Here is a 24,077-nt window from a genome sequence, read left to right on the forward strand (position 1 = left end):
CCCCCAGGTGTGTCCGGCTTCTCGGACAGGGGGTTCCTACACTTGGGCAGATTCTGGATGTATAGGGGGGAACTCCCTCGGAGGTGAACCGGAGAGAATCTTGGGATCATATGGGATGATCCTTGTTTTCACATGTACCTATGACCTAACCAAGCTCAAATGGAGGCATATGCCCACCGGGGACCCCCGATGGGATGCAGTCAAAGGGGTAGACCGCGCGGTCAACAGAACTAGGGTTTCGTCAGAAATAGAGCGTCGGATCTAGGGAATGGCCCCAAAACTTGTGTGTGCCCACATGGCATGCAAAAAATTGATTTGTGATGGTTTTATATCCAAGGCTCCCCCCAAGTGTGTCCGGCTTCTCGGACAGGGGGTTCCTACACTTGGGCAGATTCTAGATGTATAGGGGGGAAACTCCCTCGGAGGTGAACCGGAGAGAATCTTGGGATCATATGGGATGATCCTTGTTTTCACATGTACCTATGACCCAACCAAGCTCAAATGGAGGCATATGCCCACCGGGGGACCCCCGATGGGATGCAGTCAAAGGGGTAGACCGCGCGGTCAACAGAACTAGGGTTTCGTCAGAAATCGAGCGTCGGATCTAGGGAATGGCCCCAAAACTTGTGTGTGTCCACATGGCATGCACAATATTGATTTGAGATGGTTTTATATCCAAGGCTACCCCCCCCCCAGGTGTGTCCGGCTTCTCGGACAGGGGTTCCTACACTTGGCCAGATTCTGCATGCATAGGGTTTGGACACGGTCGAGCCAGACCCATCTCCCCCGAGCCGCACCGCGCACCGCACCGGACCCATTTACTTGTTCCTATGACATAAATAAACGCAAAGGTACATTAAAGTTCATAGGGGCAGCGCCGTTGGAGGCCAGACAAAGGGGTAGACCGCACGGTCAAAGGGGTAGACCGCACAGTCAAAGGGGTGGACCGCGCGATCGATTTAACGTCGACGCGGTCAATTTTTTATATGAACTAATTATTATATATATATTAGTATAATGTAGTCAGAAAATAAATAAGAGAAAAAACAAAAAAAATAAAAAAAATTGAAAAAAAGGGTCTATGCCGAGGGCCACCCTCGGCGTATAGCCGGCCCTCGGCATAGGGGGGCCGCTCCGACCCGTTACAAGGGAGCTGGTCGAGCCAGACCAGCTCCCAACCCTATCCGCGCCCGCACCTCCACGCTCCTGCCCCGCGCCGCCACGCTCCTGCCCCGCCCGCGCCCGCACGTCCCCGCCGGCCGGCCGGCCGCCCGCGCTGCCCCTCCCTTCCCCGGCCGCCCTCCTCCCCTGCCCCGCCCTTCCCCGGCCGCCCTCCTCCCCTGCCCCTCCCCTTCCCCGGCCGCCCCGCCCCGGCCCCCTGCCCCGCAGCACACCGCGCCGCGCCGCCCGGCCACTCCTCTCCTCCCGCAGCACGCCGCAGCGGCCCCCTCCTCCCGCAGCACACCGCCCCGGCCCCCTCCTTCCGCAGCCGTGCCGCCCGAGCCTCTCCTCCCCTCACTGGCCGGCTCCATGGAGAGCTCAAAGGTATGCATTTCTTTTTTTTGTTAATTTGTTAGTTGTTAGTTAGTTAGTGTTGTTAGTTAGGTAACCAATTGGTAGTTAGTTAGTTGGTTAGGATAAATTGGTACTTATAAATAAAAATGTTACTTAGGGTAAATTGTTAGTTGCAGATTTATTGACTATTTTGTTTATTGTTTTAAATAGGCACTGGCGTGAGCACCCTGACGTGACGACCTGGGATCTTGACGCGATTCGCTCCGGCCACCGACATCGCCACCTCCACGTTCGACATCGCCACGCGATTCTCTCCGGTCACCGAGGGTGAGCTAAAACATCGCCTCCCCTTCTCCGCATTTTCTTATGTCACTAGATTCATTTTCCAAGTCCAGTTGCGTAACCTAGGTGTCACTTCCCGTCCACGAGCATTACGCGGATAAATATGCATTAGTATCGATGGTACCGATGGAGGACGAGGATGAGGAGGACGAGGTGGAGGACGAGGACGAGGAGGACGAGGTGGAGGACGAGGTGGCGGCGGGGTACACATGGACTTTTACGAGCCACCCTCCGCTTCTGGCGACGTGGCTCCTGAGTTGTTCCTAGAGGGTCCGTCTAGTGGGGAGGTGGAGATGGAGACGGAGTCTACACACGAGTCAGACTCTAGGGCTGAGTTGGAGGTGATGGAGGGTGGGGGTGCGCCGAAGCCCTTGAAGATTCGTGGAGAAGCTAGAGTCCCCAATGCGAGGAAGGAGCGGAAGACCCATGATGACAAGGCCCTTATCATTCCTTCGAGCGATAAGTAAGTGTACTACTTCAGAAATTTCGAACATGTATTTTCATCTTGGGCATAATAATCAATTTAGCATTGTACTAATGTGTGATTTATTTGCAGCAACTGGACATGGGAGGTCAAGCTAGCCCGCGTGCCTAACAGCTTGCTTGGGGCTCTGATTAAGAAGTTCTGGCCGGGCAGATACACTCCCCTTAGCACGGTCCCCGGTGGCGAGACGAGGCTAGCCACTACTTGGGCGGACTATGAGGATGCCCCTGCCGTAGGCTTTGCGACACCGCCGAGGTCATGACCACCAAGTTCTGGGTAAGACATATACTTCTCGAGCACCGTTCATTGTTGATGGCCCTAATGTGCTAACTGATTTATGCATGATTGAAGTGCTTCTATCGTGTGGACCCGGAGCTTGAGACGAAGGCGCGTCTCACTTTGCGTGGCGCTTGCGAGAGGTTGACACCGCAGCAGTGGTACAACCAAAAGGTCACCTCCGCTAGTGCCTTCTGGGCTAACAAGGGTAAGAGGGTCAGGAAGGAGTACTTTGTGGGTAACCAGCCTACGGAGGAATGGTCAATGACCATTGAGGAGTACATGTCGGTGAGTAAAATGTCAATGAGATTCTACATTGCTGCTAAGTTTTCATTGGATTATCTTGAGTTGAGTATTGCGTTTTCAGGTTTGTCCCGAGTGGGCCGAGCAGCATAGGGAGGCATGGGAGGAGCTGATTAGGGCGAGGTGGCTCAGGGAGGACGAGGAGTTTGCAGCCGTGTCGAGGCGGAACATGGAGAACCGAGGCACCGGTGGCACACATTGCGCGGGAAACCGCGACTACACCCGCTACAAGGGGAAAATGGTATGTATATACATGGAACGACCTTCTTTCATTTCCCGTCATGTTACATTTGTGGTACGCATAACTTTTCTTTTCGCGATGCTGGTGGCCGAGGCAGCACCTGGGGTGGTGCTTCATGATGCCCAGATATATGACATGATGCGGACGAAGAAGAAGCCCAATCCCGCATTGCCTCAGCCACAGTACTACGGCAATGCCAAGGCCGCCAAGGAGGACTACTGCGACATGGTCAAGTCTCGTCACCCCGAGGTGGATGACCCCTTGAGCATTCCGGTCGACGAGGAGTCGTTGGTCCTGTCGGGGCACGGGCGTCCGCATGGCCGTTTCCCCTTTCTAAATAAGGCGGTCAAGCCTACCCCAGCCACGAGCTACACGCGTCTCAAGCATACCCTCACCGCCGACAGCCCCCAGCCTCGTCCACGGCCTGCTCGTCCACCCGCCTACGATGTAAGTTTTCCTCATTTTCATCCTCTTTCCGGTTTTCCTTCCTACATGGCTAAGTGTTGACGAGATTCATTGTTTCTGAAATTGTAGCCTGAGTTCGAGGCGGCCTTCGAAGCCTGCAATGAAGCGTATCAGCAGGCCGCTGCCCAGTGGAATAGGCAGAATACGGCCTACATGGCGTATATAGGAGTAAGTCTGAATCTTTCTTCTCGCAAGTAGATGACAAGTCTCAGTTTGATGCTTTATTTCTGCAAAGCCTAACTTGTAACCTATCTTGCAGGAAATGATGATCTCTATGTCTACTGGTACACCGCCACCGGCTCGAGTTACCGTGGCGGGGGACATGCCTATCATGCCATCGAAGGCAGCTTTCGCTGCGACTTACTACGGATCCACACCGGAGGTAAGTTCTTTGCCAAACCGGTAGTTACCACTTTCCTTTGCCTCGCAAGTTGCTAACATGTAGGGAACACGTAGGGAACGGGATGGTCCGGGAACCAGGCATCGCCGGGTGGGCGCGAGGTCACACCGGTTCATGAAGGTGGTCGGTCTCCTGGGCGTTCTGCTGGTGCCTCTCCGTCGACTACTCCTGGGACTACTCCCGGTGCCTCTCCGTCGACTTCTCCTGGGCGTAGCACCGGTCCTTCTCCAGGTGGTTCTTCTGCAGCTTCTACCGGAGCGCAACCCCGGGCTGCTCGTTTCGCCAACGATGTGGGCGGACACACCCCACCTGGTTCCTTCCTCCGCTAGTTCTGTATTTGGATGACATGGCACTCTCCTCTTGTATGTGCACCATGTATGCTACTATGTGCACCATGTATGCTACTATGTGCATTTTATGCTATTTATGTGAATTATGGTGAATTTGGATGAATTATGGTGAATTTTGATGAATTTGGATGTATTCGGATGTAGAACTGCTAAACTGTGCAAACTGGACTGCTGGACGGTGCAAACTGGACTGCTGGACGGTGCAAACTGGACTGCTGAAAAACAAAACAAAAAATCGAACAGGTCTACGCCGAGGGCAATGCCGTCGGCATAGACCCTTGCTGCGACCATATGGTCAGGTCTATGCCGAGGGCATAGCCGTCGGCGTAGACCTCCGCCTGGCAGCCGCTCGCAGCGTGCCGCGTGTCCCTGCATGGCCCATGCAGACGCCGAGGGTTGGCCGTCGGCGCGGCGCAGGTGGCAGCCGCGCGACGCGCCACGTCGCTCCACGGCGCGCAGATGACTGCCCTATGCCGAGGGCAATGCCGTCGGCGTCTGGGGCGCTCAGTTAACGGCGACGGCGCACCGTGGCGAGACGCCGAGGGAAGCGGCGCCGAGGGTGAAGCCGCACCGTCGGCATAGGAAGCGTACGCCGACGGCCGGGCCTACGCCGACGGCAGTGTGCCAGGTGCCGAGGGACCTGAACGCCGAGGCGATATGCCGAGGGCTGCCGTCGGCGTAGCCTACGCCGAGGGCCAGGCGTGGCTACGCCGAGGGCAGCCGGCCATCGGCGTCTACGTCTATTCCTGTAGTGCTAGTACTTAACTAATGGATGGTCGGGATGTAATACTACTCTTATCTAAGAGGGAGCATTGAAAGATTGCATAGTCTTCATTTTTCGTCGGATATTTTGGATTATCTACTGTCATTCTTTTAGCGTTATGTGCTGATGAACGATCACATTTTGAGTCAGAGGGAGTATGATCGAACCAGAAGTTGGCTCCCCGTACAAAGGAAGTTCTTGTTGAAGAAAAGGCTTTTCATTTCTTGTTTGTGCGCCAATACCAAATATATCAAAGGGAACCAAATTAAGGCTGAAAAGGTCATCCTAGGAAAGAAGAAAGAATGCCAAACAAATTAATGGTCGTGCAAAAGCCAGCGTCGCCGGCCTTGCAACGATCAGTATCAGCTCTGTATTACAATTTGCCTACCCCTGCTATATAGAGTTGTTGACCAGACAAGAATGGCACGTTGGCAACGGAAGGTTGAGAATGGCACCGAAGAATACGTCGCCTTCGAGGATCATCGCCATTCGCCAGGCCCAACGACGCCTCCACGCGGACATCGGCGTTCGTAGACTATTTTTCGGTAGGCATCCATCTAGGCCTTGGTGGCCGCCGGCTTGGTGGAATTTGCGACAACAGCGGGCGTCTGCTTGAGGATGGCAGGCAGAAACTCCATGATCTTGTCGAACTCCTTGTTCTTGACGACGAGCCCGGCCGGCGCGGTCGGGTCGGCCTTGCACTCGTTGCAGCTCCACTTCCACTCCCAGTCCTTGGACTTCTCCTTCTCCTCATCCAGCACCACGAAGTCTAGCACCTCCAAAAGCTTCGCGCCGGCTCCCGCGGCGGGGCCACCTGCGCCGGGCTTGAACTTTGTGGCGGCCTCCTCGAACCCCGCCGCGCAGCTGTCCATGCACCGCCACTGCGTCTTGCCGTTGGGGAGCTTGTCCCGCTCCGCGCGCGCGGCGGCGGCGGCCTCAGTGGCGGTCTTGGCGGCGGCGGCGACGGCGGCCTGGGCCAGAGCCGTTACGTCGGCCGCGGGGCTCGACGACAGGAGCTCCTCGCAGTTGCTCGGCTGCGGCGTCTTGGCGCAGGCCTCCTTGGCGACGCTGCCGGCGCCGTCGACGAACAAGGAAACGGCTGAGGCGAGTAGGACGAAGAAGATGATCATCAGGGAACCGCGAGGCTTCGTCGTCGCCATGGTCGTCGATCTGCTGCCAGACTCTCTCGTCTCGTCCACGGAATGCGACAGAGCAGCTAATTACGATTGATTTGCATCCATGCGGGGGCACTGGAGCCAGAATTGAGCTTATATATATGAAGGGATCCACGTTGAGTATGCATGTGACAGTTTAATACGTGTGGTTGGCAGTTGTCTTCTCCGTGTGGAAAGCGGCATGCCCATCATTTCCTTTCCTTGCATGCACGCGCGGCGCGCGTTCTCGTCACCGATCGATTCGCTTCCTGTAGCTTTTCCTCGCCGGTCGATCCAGCAGAAACAAGGCCCTGTTAGATCATCTCCACCGGCCGCCCCGATAGCATTTTAAGGCCGGTATTGAAAATCACACCGGCGCGTCTAAAAGAGCGTCGGCGCAATTTTGAGCTCAATAGAAGCGCCGACACCCGTGTTGGTCCCTTCGCGAAGGGCGTGAATTGGGTGCGCCAGCGCCTCGCGGCACGTCGGTTTTCGCGGGTGGAAACGCCTTGGCAGCGAGAGGAGACGACGGTTCGCGTTAAAAATGACGCGGGAAGGTTGGTCGTCCGCGTTAATGGTCTCCTGCGCGGAAACCGAAGCGGCGATGAGGGCAGCAACTGGCCACGCGGCGTCCACCCACCTCCCTCACGCGCCTTCAATGCGCGTCCGCCGCCTCGCTTAAAAATCCACCGTCGCGCACCTCTCTTCTTACCCGTCTTCCAACCCTAGCCGCCGCCACCGCCATTGTCGCAGAATCCACAACAAACACCCACCGACGCAAGCACCCCATCGACGCGATGGCGCACAACGACGAGGCCGGCGGCGGCGTGCTCCGCTCGCTGCAACTGATGTATGACGAGGCGGACGTATTGTACTGGTAGCGCATCCCCGTGCAAGTACAGTACAAGCTACCGCACGGGTGGCACGTATCAAACGCCGGTTTCGCCGTGCCACCGCCGCCATCGGCAAGACCGGAGTTGCGCGCCCTCATCACCGAGCGGTGGAAGCATATGACACCGGCGGATAGAAGCCTGCCGTCAAACGCGCTCAACAGCCCGGCATGGCCGCGACGCTTCAAAGAGGAGCGCGCCATCGAGCTCGTGCGGGTGGCCGGCCGCTTGATCGGCCTTTTAAACAACATCTGCAGCCGTGCCTGGTGGCTCGGTCATGACGTCGACGCCACGCTGCAGCAGTACGGCTACTGACGAGGGATCACCTCGCCAATGCCTTCGGTAACGAGCTTGGGCACACGATATACCCAACTTCGGGTCCCCTCAGTGGAGGATCCCTATGTGCTCCTAACAATCTAGTATAATCACAACTATGTTTACAGGGGGCCGCCATAGGCGGAACTATGTTGTCTCTCTTGTCTATATTGCTATGTTGTCTATCTCTTCCCTCCTCTCCGGTACCCTGGCTGGCTTTATATATACAAACCATCCTAGGGGTTTTGCAACAGTCATAGTCGACTAATTCTTTGGGTTACATTCTTGGGCCTTCTCCATATTGATCCGAGCTGGGTATGGTAATAATGGGTACCCGAAACGTAAGCCCATGACTGTACCCCCGAGTGTCTAGGGAAGTCGAAGACTTGCCTAGAGACTCCAATCATGATCATCTCCAAAGTCGAAGAAATACAATGCGAGGCTATTGATCCAGAAATACATCAAGTAAATGTCGTAGACCATGCGCAGCGTAGACGCTGTTGACGATTTTCGAAGTTATTTTTCTATCAGGTGTGCGACCAACGCTCCCGATGGGAGTAGCCCCCCCCCCCCCCCCCCCCCGAGTCTATGGGCATGTGTTTGCACCTGGGCATAGACTCAAGTTGTACTACTCGATGAAATTCTCAATAGCTGCAATTCAGTTTTCGATAAGTCCTAAAGGGGCACGTCCTTAAGTTTTTTATCGACTCCTGCTGGAGGACTTGATGAAATCCATGTGCTCCCGATGGAAGTAGGCTTCACTTGAGTCGCAGAGTCAAGTTGATTCTACAAACCTTGATTTATTTCCCATGAAGATATTGGATCGCAGAATCGGGTTAAATCTCTAATCCCTGACTTTTCTTCTTGATTTTTCAACTCCAGGCCATTGCTATTTTTATTCGACATCTATATTGCACAAGGATATTGTTAAATGTGGCTGCTGCTTCTGAGGGATCAAGAACCATTTAATTTCTCTTGTGGAAAATCCGGATAATCCTACTTCAAACCGAGTCCCTGGACTCGAATTCAGGTTACTGGCATAATTCAGGACGTACCGCTTTAGGACTTATCGAAAACTGAATTCCAGCTAAATTATCAGGTACACAATGTGATTTTCTTCACATCTGTTGATGTGGATAAATTGGGAGAGCGCATTCGGTTGCGATGCCACGTCACACATGACATATTCTAGGGTCTTACCTTCGTGATCTTTTTACAAATCATGGTATTCAGAGTTTTTATCGCTGTGGACACGCTCTGAGAATATATTGTCGAGTGCGTTTGTTCGGCTGATGGAATAACTTATTTCTGCGGGCTTTCCTATATTTTCATCAGGAGCGATGCAATAGCCGAATTTATCGAGTTCTTCTATTTTTTTTCGGGTTCGCCGCCGGTGCTCTTGCTGAGAATAAATGAAGAGTCCATGTTGATAATAGACTCGAAGATTTTCTGTCTTTTTTTGAGTATGTGAGCATTTCTCTTGATAGGAATAAATGATGAGTCTTTTGACTTGAATATTTATCCATTTCTATTTTTTCGTCATCTTTGAAGAATTGTTTTTTTCGGTGACTTACATGAAACAATTTTTTCGTCAAGTATGCGATTGGAACAAATGACGAGTATGCGGGCTCGAAGATTTTTTGATCTCTATTTTTTCCTTCTTTCTTTGAAGAAAATTATTCGGTGCAGCCCCAGAGTGTTGGGTGCGATGAAAGTAGACACATAGTTATCGAGCCCCCGAGTCCCTGCTTCTCATTGCCGCAAGCTGATGCAGATATACCCAGGTCGAGCGAGATGATGTAACTAGTGTACTGGGTTGCGACGTCCGACGGAGTCATCGGAGTGGCAATGGTAGAGAGGATAGTGCATCCTTGACCGATGGCGATGTCGGTTCCTCCTCCATAGTGGATTGCAATGTACGCTCCTTCGGAGTCAAAAGTAATGTTCATTCCTCCGAAGCCAATGGCGTTGGTTGAAGTTGTTGGCGACCGCGATGATATCGAAGTGCCTCTCTATGTTGTGCTTCTTGGCACCATGGATATGTGATCATGTGTACAAAAATTAATACCAAGTGGAGAAAATTCGATGGCATAATTAAATTTACAAGACAAGACCATTAAATGGATGAATAGCACCTGTTTTTCGTTTCATCTAGAAAATCATGACCACACACGCCTGGATCACGACGAAAGTCGACAACTGATGTTCATTTTCGACTTCCCATAGAAGAAGTCGATGAAGTTGTCGATCCTAGTAGGCGCATCAGGCCAGCATTGTATAATCACGCGATAACCATATAAGGTGAAGTCACTTAGGATGAAGCTATTGACAATCATGTAATATGAATCCACTGAAGATTTACACCATTGGAGATGAAGCCATTTGAAGATTAAACCATTGAAGATTACGTTATTAAAGATGAAGTATTGAACATAAATCCGCCGGAGGTGCATCGGTTCAATATTATATAAATCCATTGATAACCATAGAATATGAATCCATAACCATAAAATATGAATCCGAATCTGAATCCAGTGACCAGGAAGTGCATCAGGTCAGCATTTATATAACCATAGAAGATAAATCCATTAAAAACCATAGAAGATGAAACCACTGACTCGGAAGTGCATCGGGTCAGTATTATATAAGAACAAATCCACTAACCCAGAACTGCACCGGCTATTATTATATATAAGAGGAACCGAGTAATAACTGTATAGATGAATCCACTAACCCGAATGTACATCGGGTATTATTATATATAACCATAGAAGACAAAATTCACTAACAATCATTAGAAATTGAATCCACTGCAATGGCGAGCCTCCGAGCGAGGTGTTTGCACGATGTCGAAGTAATCGAAGCTTGTTCTGATCTGCCGTTATATTACGGCGCAAAAAATGTGCGCAAATAACAGCTCGAGCCGAAAAAATATTTGACCGTATATATTTTGCGAATAAGAATTAGCTGTAAAAATAGCACCTGATGGTTCTGATAGTACTTCAGACTCGAGTCCACGGTTGTGGCGATCAACTTGTGCCAAAACTATTCGTTCTTCCTGGTACTTCTGACGGCTGACGAGTTGCCTTTTTCTTATTTCTGAAACTTGACATGATCATGCAATCGTGGGTGGAAGTAATATACATGCACGGGTTAGATCTAATAAATTGGAAAGATAGTCAATGAGAAAAACATGATATCTGGACTTGTTCCATCCATCGCCACGGAACGTATAACTGACACGAAAACCAATCCGTGTATTCGTGGCAGCTGACGCTCGTCTATCCTTCACGTACTCATCGATTGAATCCTATTTTCCGATCTTCATGTACCCATTAAAGTAGATGCATCTATGAAGACATAGAATAGCACACGCTGGAAGTAATCGTCTCAAGAGTAAATAAACAAGACGAAAGAATAAGATAGATAGTACTCGATAACTCTCTTTTACGAGCAGCTACACATTGCCGCGCTGAGGTTGGTCATGGAGTTTAGCGGTAACGTTGCCGCCTTGACGTAGCCGACGAAGTTGACCATGTTTAAGATGATCTAGTAGAACGAACGAATCGGTACAAGTCGCCGAGAATCACTGATATGGGTGTCTCCTCCTTGTACGGCCCTGCTATGTATGGCATTTCATCGGCTCCGATCGCTGAAGTTGTCCTCCCATCCAATCTTGTACCAATGATATCAAAAAACACATGTCGTGAACGAAGTTAGGTTCAAATAAAATAATTAATAATCACCAAGGGAAAAGAATAGATGAGATTAGACGGAATCTGTCGCGGAAACTGCGCAGCCTTTACTCCATGGACTAGATGGACCTCGCGCGCTTTGCCACGCACGTTCCTGTTTTTTCGTATATATAAATAAGCAATACACCGACAAAGATACTCATTTTTAGATACCAAAATATGCCAGGTGAATAGACTTAGAATAACTCTCTTTAAGCTAGATGGAAAATTTTAATACCGAATCTCTTAGATACTGAAAGTCTGCTAATAAAAACGGAGATGTAAACACCCGACTTCATCAAGACAAAGGAACATATATTCTAAAGAGCACAATGAAATTGACATGAAATTTTTTAGCTAATAAAGTTGGTAAAGTTTGAGCATAAAATTGCAATCAGTAAATAAAGTTTGAGCATACAATTGCAATTATGGTGTCCATGCTAGTGTCCATGGGGCGGCCATCACAATTAACTCAACAATTTCATAAAAGTTAGCCGTGTGCAATCGAGATAAACTCATAGTACTAAATACGTGCAGATCATCTAGATATCCATCTCCTGGACATGGTTATGCATGTTGGCGCTTCACACCAATGGCTTCCTTCACCATCCTCCCAAGTGCAAAGCCGAGAGGCGACATTGCCGATCTGCGTATGCTTACTCTGAATGGTCCCACAAACTGGTAGCTGCAAGGAATCCCTGCATACATGGATAAATTCGAAAAGGATTGTCTACCATCCTCTGTATCTTGGACGTGTTTTAGGTTTATTGTATGAAGTGAAGAGGGGATGGACCTAAAGCATCTTAGCTCACATAAGACCGTGCGCATTCTGACCCTCCCCCAATCAGGGTGGAAGCACATGCCAACCTTTCCCATTGCCAAACCAGCCCCCCATAGAGCCATTTCCACTGGTTGTGCCTTTTAGCGTTGTTAGGCAAGCACCAAGATATCAAGTCTACCATTTGCCTAGGCGCACGGCTTAACCTGCACGCAGGAAGGCTTCGATTGGCATTGACATTAACATGGCGAATGCAATTGCAGAGTAGAGGACGATAACATTACCTTCTCATCTGGTTGGTGATGCCAGTCACAGCTAGGTCGCTTTGGAATATGTTTCCACATTCTGAGATTGAATTCATTCATCTCCTTTAACATGTGATCATTCTATGCGAACCAAGCGACAGGTTAAACTACATACTGTATCAAAAGGAAGGAAACTTAACATGGGCATCAAGCGCAAAAAGATAAGAAAAAGAGAATGACGTTGGAGTAAGAGTGACTTCAAGTATTGAGTTTACTTCAACCATTTTCCACTTCTTGCAAATCCCTAATTGTATCTCTTAAGTCATGCTGCACCAATAGTCCTTTTGGCGGCTGCATACTATTTGCCAACAGGCAATATTTTTTCCAATCCATGGCTAGCAGACACATGCATCGGTCCTGGCTAGATGGAAAAAATCTCTCCGGGAGCAGCAGCCCAAATGAGAGCCTTTTCCTGGCCTATGCAACATGAAGATAAACTGCCAAGTATTTTTCTGTGATGTTCCTTGTATTTAAGTGTTGATTTTGTAACGACACATCTGCAGAATATAACAATGAGAAATAAATATAAGTTTGATGAACCAATGTTCATGCAAAACAATAGTACTGAATAAAGTGCGCAGCAGCTTGCTGCAGCCCTTGTGAAGTGGTGATAAACCCCCACGGCCAGAAAAAAATATCAAGACTTGCAATAAGGTTTGCTTTGGGCACATCTGTCTATTTGCCGGAATCAACTTCATCATTTTCACATATCTACTTTCCATTGTTCGTTTTCAAAGCACCGGTTGCCTTTAGTAACGTATGTTCAATTACCAACAAATATTTGAAATGCAAAGCAATTTTGAAAGTATTCAATTGACATTGCATGGCAGAGCAGAGAGAGGCTGGGGAGATTACCAACATTCTGCTGACACATGGTCGTGTTATCAAAGCTCTAGTTGATCACTCTAAACATGTCCCACATAGCTAACTCTAATAATTAAGGGCATTCTCCTGGCAGTAGTTATTCTAGTAAACAATTGGTAAAAAGGGCTTAATGTTACTCTGTCTATTCGTTTCAGAGATAGCAAACTGACAAGATCAGTGCGAGATTCATTGCAAAGGGGAAAACAAGACCTGCATTATTGCTACAATATTGACTTTTGTATATATATGTTGGGAAGAGATATTAGCATATCAGGAAACCTTAGATAACACAAATAACACAGTTTCCATGAAAGTCTCCACCTCACAGTGATTTACAGTCTTCTGGCACTACATTACATAATTGTCATCCCATCTGCCTTTTGACCACAGAACGACCAGCAGGACACCAGGAATGCTCTTCATGATTAAGAAGAAATATACTATAAAGAAAACTCTAGTATCAAAGGAAAGGAATATGCTATATTTAATCTTCCGAGCTCATGTGAACTCACTAATTATTCCCTATAGGAAACACAATTAACTCGCTACTGCAAGACTCTCCTAGCTTGGCTTAGAATGATACATGAGGTAAAATGGTAAGTGAGTCTTCAGTGTCTATAATGAACTGAAAAATAAATGGTCTTATCCATGCTTAATTTCAGAGCACAAAAAAAAATCTCAAATTATGCAGGGACCCATTGGAAGCAGGAAAAATAAAAGCAAGCACATACCTGGGGGATTAGTGTGATTGCCGCTACATGTCTGCTTGACAATGATGGTTGTCTCATCGCCTGATGCTCGACCAGGAGATAATGTCCTTGAGGTACTTGTACAGCCTCAGCTGCTGGGTACATAAATAGTCATACAGAGCACCAAATTCCCACCATGTATTACAAAAATCTGTACCAAAAATTTCATTGTTCAGCTATGTATAATACACGCATTTCACTTTATACACTAGAGAGAAAAAAATGGCAAGTTAGCAACTACTAAGTACTAACATGTACAGAGAAAGACATGGCTGAGAAGAAGAACTGGATCCAGAGGCAAGACGATCCTGTAGAATCAAAAAACACGAAGTGCTGCTTTTCTATATCATGATGGAAGTGATGGACGGGATCAGGGATGAAGGAAGGAGTTTGGGGCCAGTTCGTTTCCAGCGATGGAGGCGGACATGGGTGCAGTGCAGTACCATCGTCGGAGAGGAGCTTTATCCCTATCTACCTAGAGGACGGCGGACGCAACATAGACGGCGGATGCGGCATGGTTGGCGAGTGGAGTGAGATGTCGGGAACGGAGGGAGGCGAGAGCAACCTCGTCTCGCAACTCGTCGGTCAGATCGTCTGAGATGATGTCTGGGACGAAGAGGTTTAGAAAGCGGCGGAGCAGCACACGCGACGGGGAGAGCGGATCAGGCACGATCCTTGGATGGGGAGAGGACGGCGGCCGGTGAGATATGGCTGGCGGCCGGTAATGAGGCGAGGCGGGCCGAAGAACGCGGTGCAGAGGGGAGAGGATAGGACAGGGCAGGCACGCAAAAGCTTTTTTTTCCACAGAAATATCCTGTGCGTGGGAGGCGCCGAGGCGGTACCAGCGAACCGCCTGACCGAGTGATCAGTCTTGTCAATCAGAAGCCAAACGCTACCTTCCCTGCAATTAGGCCAGATGACAGCGACCGGCCGAACGCCCACAGACGCTCCCCACCCTGGGAGCTTAGAGCTCTTAGAGGATTAGATGGAATCTGCGCTCCAAGATCACGTGAAACCGAGCATGTGTATGCACGAGAAAAGAAATTTTTTCTTTGAGAGAACCGGTGGTTGGATTCATGTCCATGGATCGCAAACCGGCCGCTGCCACAAGGCTTTTCTCCAATCGATCTTTCACAGGCGCATGCGTAGGCAGCGTTGATGTCGTGCTCTGGATGATTCGATCTGGCTGTTGACATAGATGATGAAGGTTCCTGCCCGGATGATAAAATCCAGTCCCCGCGCTTCCCACAAACGGTGTCAATTGACGAGGGATCACCTCGCCAATGCTTATAGATTGTAGACTTAGAGTTTTGTGTAAGAAATAACCGATGGAGATTCTGGGATCGAGATTGGGCACATGATATACCCAGCTTCGGGTCCCCTCAGTGGAGGATCCCTGCATGCTGCTAGCAATCTAGTATAATCACAACTATGTTTATAGGGCCCCCGTAGACGAAACTATGTTGTGTCTCTTGTCTATATTGCAATGTTTCTATCTCTCCCCTCCTCTCGGGTGTCCTGGCTGGCTTTATATATACAACCAGCCTAGTGGTTTTACAAGAGTCCTAGTCGACTACTTCTTCAGATTACCTTTTTGGGCCTTCTCCATATTGGAACGAGGCAGGTATGGTAATAATGGGTACAGGAAAGGTATGCCCATGACAGCTACCGCCAACGTTGTCCACAACGACCTGCCGCGCATCCCGCTGTACTACCCGCAGGACGAGTGCATGGCGCCGGTGGAGCCACCTCTACAGAGGCCGTTGGAAAGGACGACGACGTCTGGGAGCTCGCGCACCGGATCGTTGATCGCCGACGACCGCACGCGCTCAGCCGCGCACGCGCCTCCTTCGGGTGGCGTCGTCATCGATGAAGGGGCGAGGCGCGCGTCTTCAGCTCCGGCCCGTCGGATCACAGGGTCGGCCTAACGCCGCCGCCTCAAGGAGGAGGATGTCGCGGGCCCGCCACCACTTCCGCCGGCAAAGAGGCAATGGTGGGAGATGGAGGAAGAGGCGCAGGTGGCCGTCCGTGGCGGCGACGACCCGGAGGAATTCTGCGAACAAAATTTATCGCCGGCCGCTCCGTCGAGCAGGACTACCAGCAGATGATGATGGACCCGCGGCAGGCGGCGGTGTGGTCCGCTAGGGACCACGGCGCCAACTTCGTCGACCTCGCCAGACCTTCCGAGCCACCGGCGCCCAAGGAGGAGGACGACTACCGGTCCTTCGGCTCATCCAGCGACGACTACGGTGACGACACCAACAACCTCGACTTCAGCGCCTTCGACGCACGCCGCTAGTTTTTTTTAGTTTTTAGTTTAAATTCAAGTAAATTTTGTATAAAACTAGTCAATATTCGTATGAATTTTGTTTTTTAAATGTCATTTTAAATTTGAATTTCTATTAGGGCTGCCGGATGGGGGGCGCCGGTGTGGGAACAACATCCCCAAATAGAGGATGCTCTGCCGGCGCCCCCCATACGGAAGTGTCGGCGCCCCTGCCGACGCCTATTTGGGGGGCACGGGTGGAGATGCCGAGCATCTCCACTAGCACCCCCGATAGCGGCCCCAATAGCATTTTGGGGGGCAGCATCGAAAATGGGCTCATCTGGCGCGCCCCAAAAAGCGCCGGCGCAATTTCGAGCCCAATAGAAACGCCGGCAACCCCGTGCCGGCCCCTTCGCGAAGGGCGCGAATCGGGCGCGTCGGCGCCTCGCGGCACAATTGTTTTTGGGTATGGGAGCCACCTGTCAGCCACACATCCCAAAAATATACATCTTTTCCCACCAAACCCCTTTCCCTCCGCCGCTCATTTCTCCCCGCTCCATCTCCCATCCAGACTCCAACCAGGAAAACCCTCGCCGCCGCCATGCTGCCGAAGAAAAAGGCTCCGGTGAAGGTAGCGAAGGCGCCGCCGAAGCTGTGCACCGTGCCACCGAAGGAGAAGCCGGCAAACATGTCGCAGGAGGCGTGCGAGGAGGAGAAATGATGTTGCTCCATGGTGATGGCCGACCGCAAAAGGCGTCGCATCGCTGCTCTCAAAGCCGCAAAAGCGGCGGATGCTACCAAAGTGTGCCTCGGCTTGGGCGGTGATCAGCCCGAAGGGAGCTAGCAACTCGCGGCCGCAACTTTGGCGGTGGGTTCTCGAGCTCACCCTTGTCATCGGGATATTATGCGGAGGGGATGTCGCTCTCGCAGATGTGTTTGTTGCAGATGGACGATCGCGCCCGCTACTCCCCCGAGTGCGCCGACAGTGATGACCTTCGACCCCAACGCGATGTTCTTGCTGGATTCGGTACCGAGGGGTAGCGGCGCCTTTCGCTTCCCCGTCGACCTAAAGTCATCGCCTGACCTACGCCGCCCGGGAAGCACCGAAGGCCACGTGACTGACAGCACCGGCCTCCCCTTCCACCTCTTTGCCGACGAGGGCAGGAGCACCCACCAGGTGTTCGGTAGCGTGTCCGGCGTGTCCATGGGTGACGACAAGGTGAGTTTCCTTAAATTATGTGTTATGTGGATCATAGACACCGTCGGCGACTCAAAGTAGGTTACTTGTTGCGTAGATTCCCGGCGGCGCCAAGATCCTCACCGGCTTCATACGCCATGGCCACGCCTACGAACCCCCGTCGACAAGTATGAAGAAGAGGCCGACGAGGACGAAAATGAGGAGGAGGTCCAGGAGGAGCTGATCGACACCGACACCGGGTGACCACGACGATGACGACGAATGGGCGGATGGACGGCACTCGTGGTCCTAGGTGGAAGTCTTTGGAGTATGAATGTATCATTGATACGTTGCAAACGTATCTATAATTTTTGATGCTCCATGCTTGTTTTACACCAATTGCTATCTGTTTTGTTTACACTTCATGGCACTTTATGCATTTTACGGAACTAACCTATTGACAAAATGCCACAATGTCAGTTCCCAGTTTTCTATTGTTTTTGTATTTCAGAAAAGTTGTACATGAAATATTCTCGGAATTGGACGAAACAAAAGCCAAAGTTCCTATTTTTCCTGGAGTGAAGACGGAGTCCAGAGAAGAGACGGAGGAGGGCCACAGGGTGGCCAGACCTACCCTAGGCGTAGCCTGGCCCTGGCCTGCACCTAGAGGTGGTCTGGAGCCACTAGGCATTGTTGACGCGTAAAGCACACGCCCGTTGGGAACCCCAAGAGGAAGGTGTGATGCGTACATCAGCAAGTTTTCCCTCAGTAAGAAACCAAGGTTATCGAACCAGTAGGAGTCAAGGAGCATGTGAAAGTTGTTGGTGACGGAGTGTAGTGCGGCGCAACACCAGGGATTCCGGCGCCAACGTGGAACCTGCACAACACAATCCAAATACTTTGCCCCAACTTAACAGTGAGGTTGTCAATCTCACCGGTTGCTGTAACAAAGGATTAAATGTATGGTGTGGAAAATGATGTTTGTATGCGAAGAACAATAAATAAAAATGTTTGCAGTAGATTGTATTCATATGTAAAAGAATGGACCGGGGGTCCACAGTTCACTAGTGGTGTCTCTCCAATAAGAAATAGCATGTTGGGTGAACAAATTACAGCTGGGCAATTGACAAATAAAGAGGGCATAAAAATGCACATACATATCATGATGAGTAGTGTGAAATTCAATTGGGCATTACGACAAAGTACATAGACCGCTATCCAGCATGCATCTATGCCTAAAAAGTCCACCTTCTGGTTAGCATCCTCACCCCTTTCAGTATTAAGTTGCAAACAACGGACAATTGCATTAAGTACGGTGCGTAATGTAATCAATACAAATATCCTTAGACAATTGATGTTTTATCCCTAGTGGCAACAGCACATCCACAACCTTAGAACTTTCTGTCACTGTCCCAGATTTAATGGAGGCATGAACCCACTATCGAGCATAAATATTCCCTCTTGGAGTTACAAGTATCAACTTGGCCAGAGCCTCTACTAGCAACGGAGAGCATGCAAGATCATAAACAACACATATATGATAGATTGATAATCAACATAACATAGTATTCCATATTCATCGGATCCCAACAAACACAACATGTAGCATTACAAATAGATGATCTTGATCATGATAGGCAGCTCACAAGATCGAACAATGATAGCACATGAGGAGAAGATAACCATCTAGCTACTGCTATGGAACCATAGTCTAGGGGTGAACTACTCACACATCAATCCGGAGGCGATCATGGTGATGAAGAGTCCTCCGGGAGATGATTCCCCTCTCCGGCAGGGTGCCGGAGGCGATCTCCTGAATCCCCTGAGATGGGATTGGTGGCGGCGGCGTCTCTGGAAGGTTTTCCGTATCGTGGCTCTCGGTACAGGGGTTTTCGCGACGAAGGCTTTAAGTAGGCGGAAAGGTAGGGTTGGAGGCGTCACGAGGAGCCCACACACTAGGGGGCGCGGGCCCCTCCTTGGCCACGCCGCCTTGGTGTGTCGCCACCTCGTGGCCCCACTTCGTATCCTCTTCGGTCTTCTGGAAGCTTCGTGGAAAAATAAAACCCTGGGCGTTGATTTCGTCCAATTCCGAGAATATTTCCTTTGTAGGATTTCTGAAACCAAAAACAGCATAAAACAACAACTGGTTAGTGCCGGAAAATGCATAAATATGACATAAAGTGTGTATAAAACATGTGAGTATCATCATAAAAGTAGCATGGAACATAAGAAATTATAGATACGTTTGAGACGTATCAAGCATCCCCAAGCTTAGTTCCTACTCGCCCTCGAGTAGGTAAACGATAACAAGGATAATTTATGAAGTGACATGCTATCATAATCTTGATCAATACTATTGTAAAGCATATGTAATGAATGAAATGATACGAAGCAATGGTAAAGACAATGAATAAACAACTGAATCATATAACAAAGACTTTTCATGAATAGTACTTTCAAGACAAGCATCAATAAGACTTGCATAGGAGTTAACTCATAAAGCAATAGATTCTTAGTAGAAAGTTTTGAAGCAACACAAAGGAAGATATAAGTTTCAGCAGTTGCTTTCAACTTCAACATGTTTATCTCATGGATAATTTTCAACATAAAGTAATATGATGAATGCAAATAAGCAAGTATGTAAGAATCAATGCACACAGTTGACACAAGTGTTTGCTTCTAAGATAGAAAGAAGTAGGTAAACTGACTCAACATAAAAGTAAAAAAATGGCCCTTCGCAGAGGGAAGCATGTATTGCTATATTTGTGCTAGAGCTTTTATTTTGAAAACATAGAAACAATTTTGTCAACGGTAGTAATAATTCATATGTGTTATGCATAAGATATCTTATAAGTTGCAAGCCTCATGCATAGTATGCCAATAGTGCCCGCACCTTGTCCTAATTAGCTTGGATTTATATGGATTATCATTGCATGGAATATGTTTCAACCAAGTGTCACAAAGGGGTACCTCTATGCCGCCTGTACAAAGGTCTAAGGAGAAAGTTTGCATTGGATTTCTCGCTTTTGATTATTCTCAACTTAGACATCCATACCGGGACAACATAGACAACAGATAATGGACTCCTCTTTAATGCATAAGCATTGAACAACAGATGATATTCTCATATGAGATTGAGGATTGTTGTCCAAACTGAAACTTCCACCATGGATCATGGCTTTAGTTAGCGGCCCAATGTTCTTCTCTAACAATATGCATACTCAAACCATTTGATCATGATAAATCACCCTTACTTCAGAAAAGACGAACATGCATAGCAACTCACATGATATTCAACAAAGGTGAAATAGTTGATGGCGTCCCCAGGAACATGGTTACCGCTCAACAAGCAACTTATAAGAAATAAGATACGTAAGTACATATTCTTCATCACAATAGTTTTTAAGCTATTTTTCCCATGAACTATATATTGCAAAGACAAAGAATGGAATTTTAAAGGTAGCACTCAAGCAATTTACTTTGGAATGGCAGAAAAATACCATGTAGTAGGTAGGTATGGTGGACACAAATGGCATAGTTTTTGGCTCAAGGATTTTGGATGCACGAGAAGTATTCCCTCTCAATACAAGGCTTAGGCTAGCAAGGTTGTTTGAAGCAAACACAAGTATGAACCGGTACAGCAAAACTTACATAAGAACATATTGCAAGCATTATAAGACTCTACACTGTCTTCCTTGTTGTTCAAACCCTCACCAGAAAATATCTAGACTTTAGAGAGACCAATCATGCAAACCGAATGTCATCAAGCTCTACGATATTTCTTCATTAATAGGTGCAAAGTACATGATGCAAGAGCTTAAACATGATCTATTTGAGCACAACAATTGCCAAGTATCAAATTATTCAAGATATTATACCAATTACCACATGCAGCATTTTCTGTTTCCAACCATATAACAATTAACGAAGCAGTTTCAACCTTCGCCATGAACATTAAGAGTAAAGCTAAGAACACATGTGTTCATATGCAACAGCGGAGCGTGTCTCTCTCCCACACAAAGAATGCTAGGATCCGATTTTATTCAAACACAAACAAAAATAAAAACATACAGACGCTCCAAGTAAAGCACATAAGATGTGACGGAATAAAAATATAGTTTCACTAGAGGTGACCTGATAAGTTGTCGATGAAGAAGGGGATGCCTTGGGCATCCCCAAGCTTAGATGCTTGAGTCTTCTTGAAATATGCAGGGATGAACCACGGGGGCATCCCCAAGCTTAGATTTTTCACTCTTCTTGATCATATTGTATCATCCTCCTCTCTTGATCCTTGAAAACTTCCTCCACACCAAACTCAAAACAACTCATTAGAGGGTTAGTGCATAATCAAAAATTCACATATTCAGAGGTGACATAATCATTCTTAACACTTCTGGACATTGCACAAAGCTACTGAAAGTTAATGGAACAAAGAAATCCATCAAACATAGCAAAACAGGCAATGCAAAATAAAAGACAGAATCTGTCAAAACAGAATAGTCCGTAAAGACGAATTTTTCTGGGGCACTAAACTTGTTCAGATGAAAATGCTCAAATTGAATGAAAGTTGCGTACATATCTGAGGATCACACACGTAAATTGGCAGATTTTTCTGAGTTACCTACAGAGAATACTACTCAAATTCGTGACAGCAAGAAATCTGTTTCTGCGCAGTAATCCAAATCTAGTATCATCTTTACTATCAAAGACTTTACTTGGCACAACAATGTGATAAAATAAAGATAAGGAGATGTTGCTACAGTGGTAACAACTTCCAAGACTCAAATATAAAACAAAAATACTGTAGTAAAATAATGGGTTGTCTCCCATAAGCGCTTTTCTTTAACGCCTTTCAGCTAGGCGCAGAAAGTGTGAATCATGTATTATCAAGAGACGAAGCATCAACATCATAATTTGTTCTAATAATAGAATCAAAAGGTAAATTCATTCTCTTTCTAGGGAAGTGTTCCATACCTTTCTTGAGAGGAAATTGATATTTAATATTACCTTCCTTCATATCAATAATAGCACCAACAGTTCGAAGAAAAGGTCTTCCCAAAATAATGGGACAAGATGCATTGCATTCAATATCCAAGACAACAAAATCAACGGGGACAAGGTTATTTTTAACCGTAATGCGAATATTATCAATCATCCCCAAAGGTTTCTTTGTAGAATTAACAGCAAGATTAACATCCAAATAACAATTTTTCAATGGTGGCAAGTCAAGCATATTATAGATTTTCTTAGGCATAACAGAAATACTTGCACCAAGATCACATAAAGCATTACAATCAAAATCATTGACCTTTATCTTAATGATGGGCTCCCAACAATCTTCTAACTTCCTAGGAATAGAAGTTTCAAGTTTTAATTTATCTTCTCTAGCTTTTATGACAGCATTTGTAATATGTTTTGTAAAGGCCAAATTTATAGCACTAGCATTAGGACTTCTAGCAAGTTTTTGTAAGAACTTTATAACTTCAGAGATGTGACAATCATCAAAATCTAAACCATTATGATCTAAAGCAATGGGATCATTGTCTCCAATATTTTGAAAAATTTCAGCAGTTTTATCACAGGCAGTTTCAGCAGTTTTAGCAGTTTCGGGCAGTTTTTCACGCTTTGCATTAGGAGTAGAAACATTGCCAACACCAATTATTTTACCATTGATAGTAGGAGGTGTAGCAACATGTGAAGCATTAGCATTACTAGTGGTGGTAATAGTCCAAACTTTAGCTACATTATTCTCTTTAACATTTTCTTCTTTTTTCCCACCTAGCACGTAATTCAACCATCAATCTAATATTTTCATTAATTCGAACTTGGATGGCGTTTGCTGTAGCAAATGACTTAATATCTTTAGTTTCATTAGGCATAACTTTCAATTTCAAAAGATCAACATCAGCAGCAAGACTATCAACTTTAGAAGCAAGAATATCAATTTTACCAAGCTTTTCTTCAACAGATTTGTTAAAAGCAGTTTGTGTACTAATAAATTCTTTAAGCATGGCTTCAAGACCATGGGTACACTCTTATTATTGTTGTAAGAATTACCATAAGAATTACCATAACCATTACCATTATTAGAAGGATATGGCCTATAGTTGTTACCAGAATTATTCCTATAAGCATTGTTGTTGAAATTATTATTTTTAATGAAGTTCACATCAACATGCTCTTCTTGAGCAACCAATGAAGCTAAAGGAACATTATTAGGATCAACATTAGATCTACCATTCACAAGCATAGACATAATAGCATCAATCTTATCACTCAAGGAGGAGGTTTCTTCAACACAATTTACCTTCTTACCTTGTGGAGCTCTTTCCGTGTGCCATTCAGAGTAATTAATCATCATATCATCAAGAAGTTTTGTTGCGGCGCCTAGAGTGATGGACATAAAAGTACCTCCAGCAGCTGAATCCAATAGGTTCCGTGAAGAAAAATTCAATCCTGCATAAAAGGTTTAGATGATCATCCAAGTAGTCAGTCCAAGGGTAGGGCAATTTTTAACCAAAGATTTCATTCTTTCCCATGCTTGAGCAACATGCTCATTATCCAATTTCTTAAAATTCATTATGCTACTTCTCAAAGATATAATTTTAGCGGGAGGATAATATCTACCAATGAAATCATCCTTACATTTAGTCCATGAATCAATACTATTCTTAGGCAAAGATAGCAACCAATCTTTAGCTCTTCC

At 47.4% G+C, this 24,077-nt stretch overlaps 2 protein-coding genes and 1 long non-coding RNA gene across 4 annotated transcripts; 1 reads left to right on the forward strand and 2 right to left on the reverse strand.

Annotated features, from left to right (window-relative positions):
• The first annotated feature begins 3,239 nt into the window (after window positions 1-3,239).
• LOC139835682 (uncharacterized) lies at window positions 3,240-4,355 on the forward strand. The gene is made up of 4 exons (XM_071825541.1): window positions 3,240-3,608; window positions 3,696-3,794; window positions 3,886-4,008; window positions 4,083-4,355. The coding sequence occupies exons 1-4, from the start codon at window positions 3,240-3,242 to the stop codon at window positions 4,353-4,355; spliced, it is 864 nt and encodes a 287-aa protein (XP_071681642.1).
• A 1,049-nt stretch (window positions 4,356-5,404) lies between these two features.
• Window positions 5,405-6,395, reverse strand: LOC127334056 (uncharacterized). The gene has a single exon (XM_051360475.2). The coding sequence runs from the start codon at window positions 6,297-6,299 to the stop codon at window positions 5,697-5,699; it is 603 nt and encodes a 200-aa protein (XP_051216435.1). The 5' UTR covers window positions 6,300-6,395; the 3' UTR covers window positions 5,405-5,696.
• Window positions 6,396-11,565: 5,170 nt separating this feature from the next.
• On the reverse strand, window positions 11,566-14,765 carry LOC127334057 (uncharacterized). Of its 2 annotated transcripts, XR_007871914.2 has the most exons (5): window positions 14,181-14,765; window positions 13,911-14,079; window positions 12,295-12,812; window positions 12,026-12,216; window positions 11,566-11,930 (listed from the first exon to the last, which is right to left on the reverse strand). It is a non-coding gene; the product is annotated as an uncharacterized lncRNA (long non-coding RNA). The 2 variants fall into 2 exon arrangements; XR_007871913.2 differs by having other exon boundaries at window positions 11,566-12,216; window positions 14,181-14,764.
• Window positions 14,766-24,077: the final 9,312 nt, after the last annotated feature.

This window comes from Lolium perenne, chromosome 2 (genome assembly GCF_019359855.2).
Source record: "Lolium perenne isolate Kyuss_39 chromosome 2, Kyuss_2.0, whole genome shotgun sequence".
Classification (NCBI taxonomy): Eukaryota; Viridiplantae; Streptophyta; class Magnoliopsida; order Poales; family Poaceae; genus Lolium; species Lolium perenne.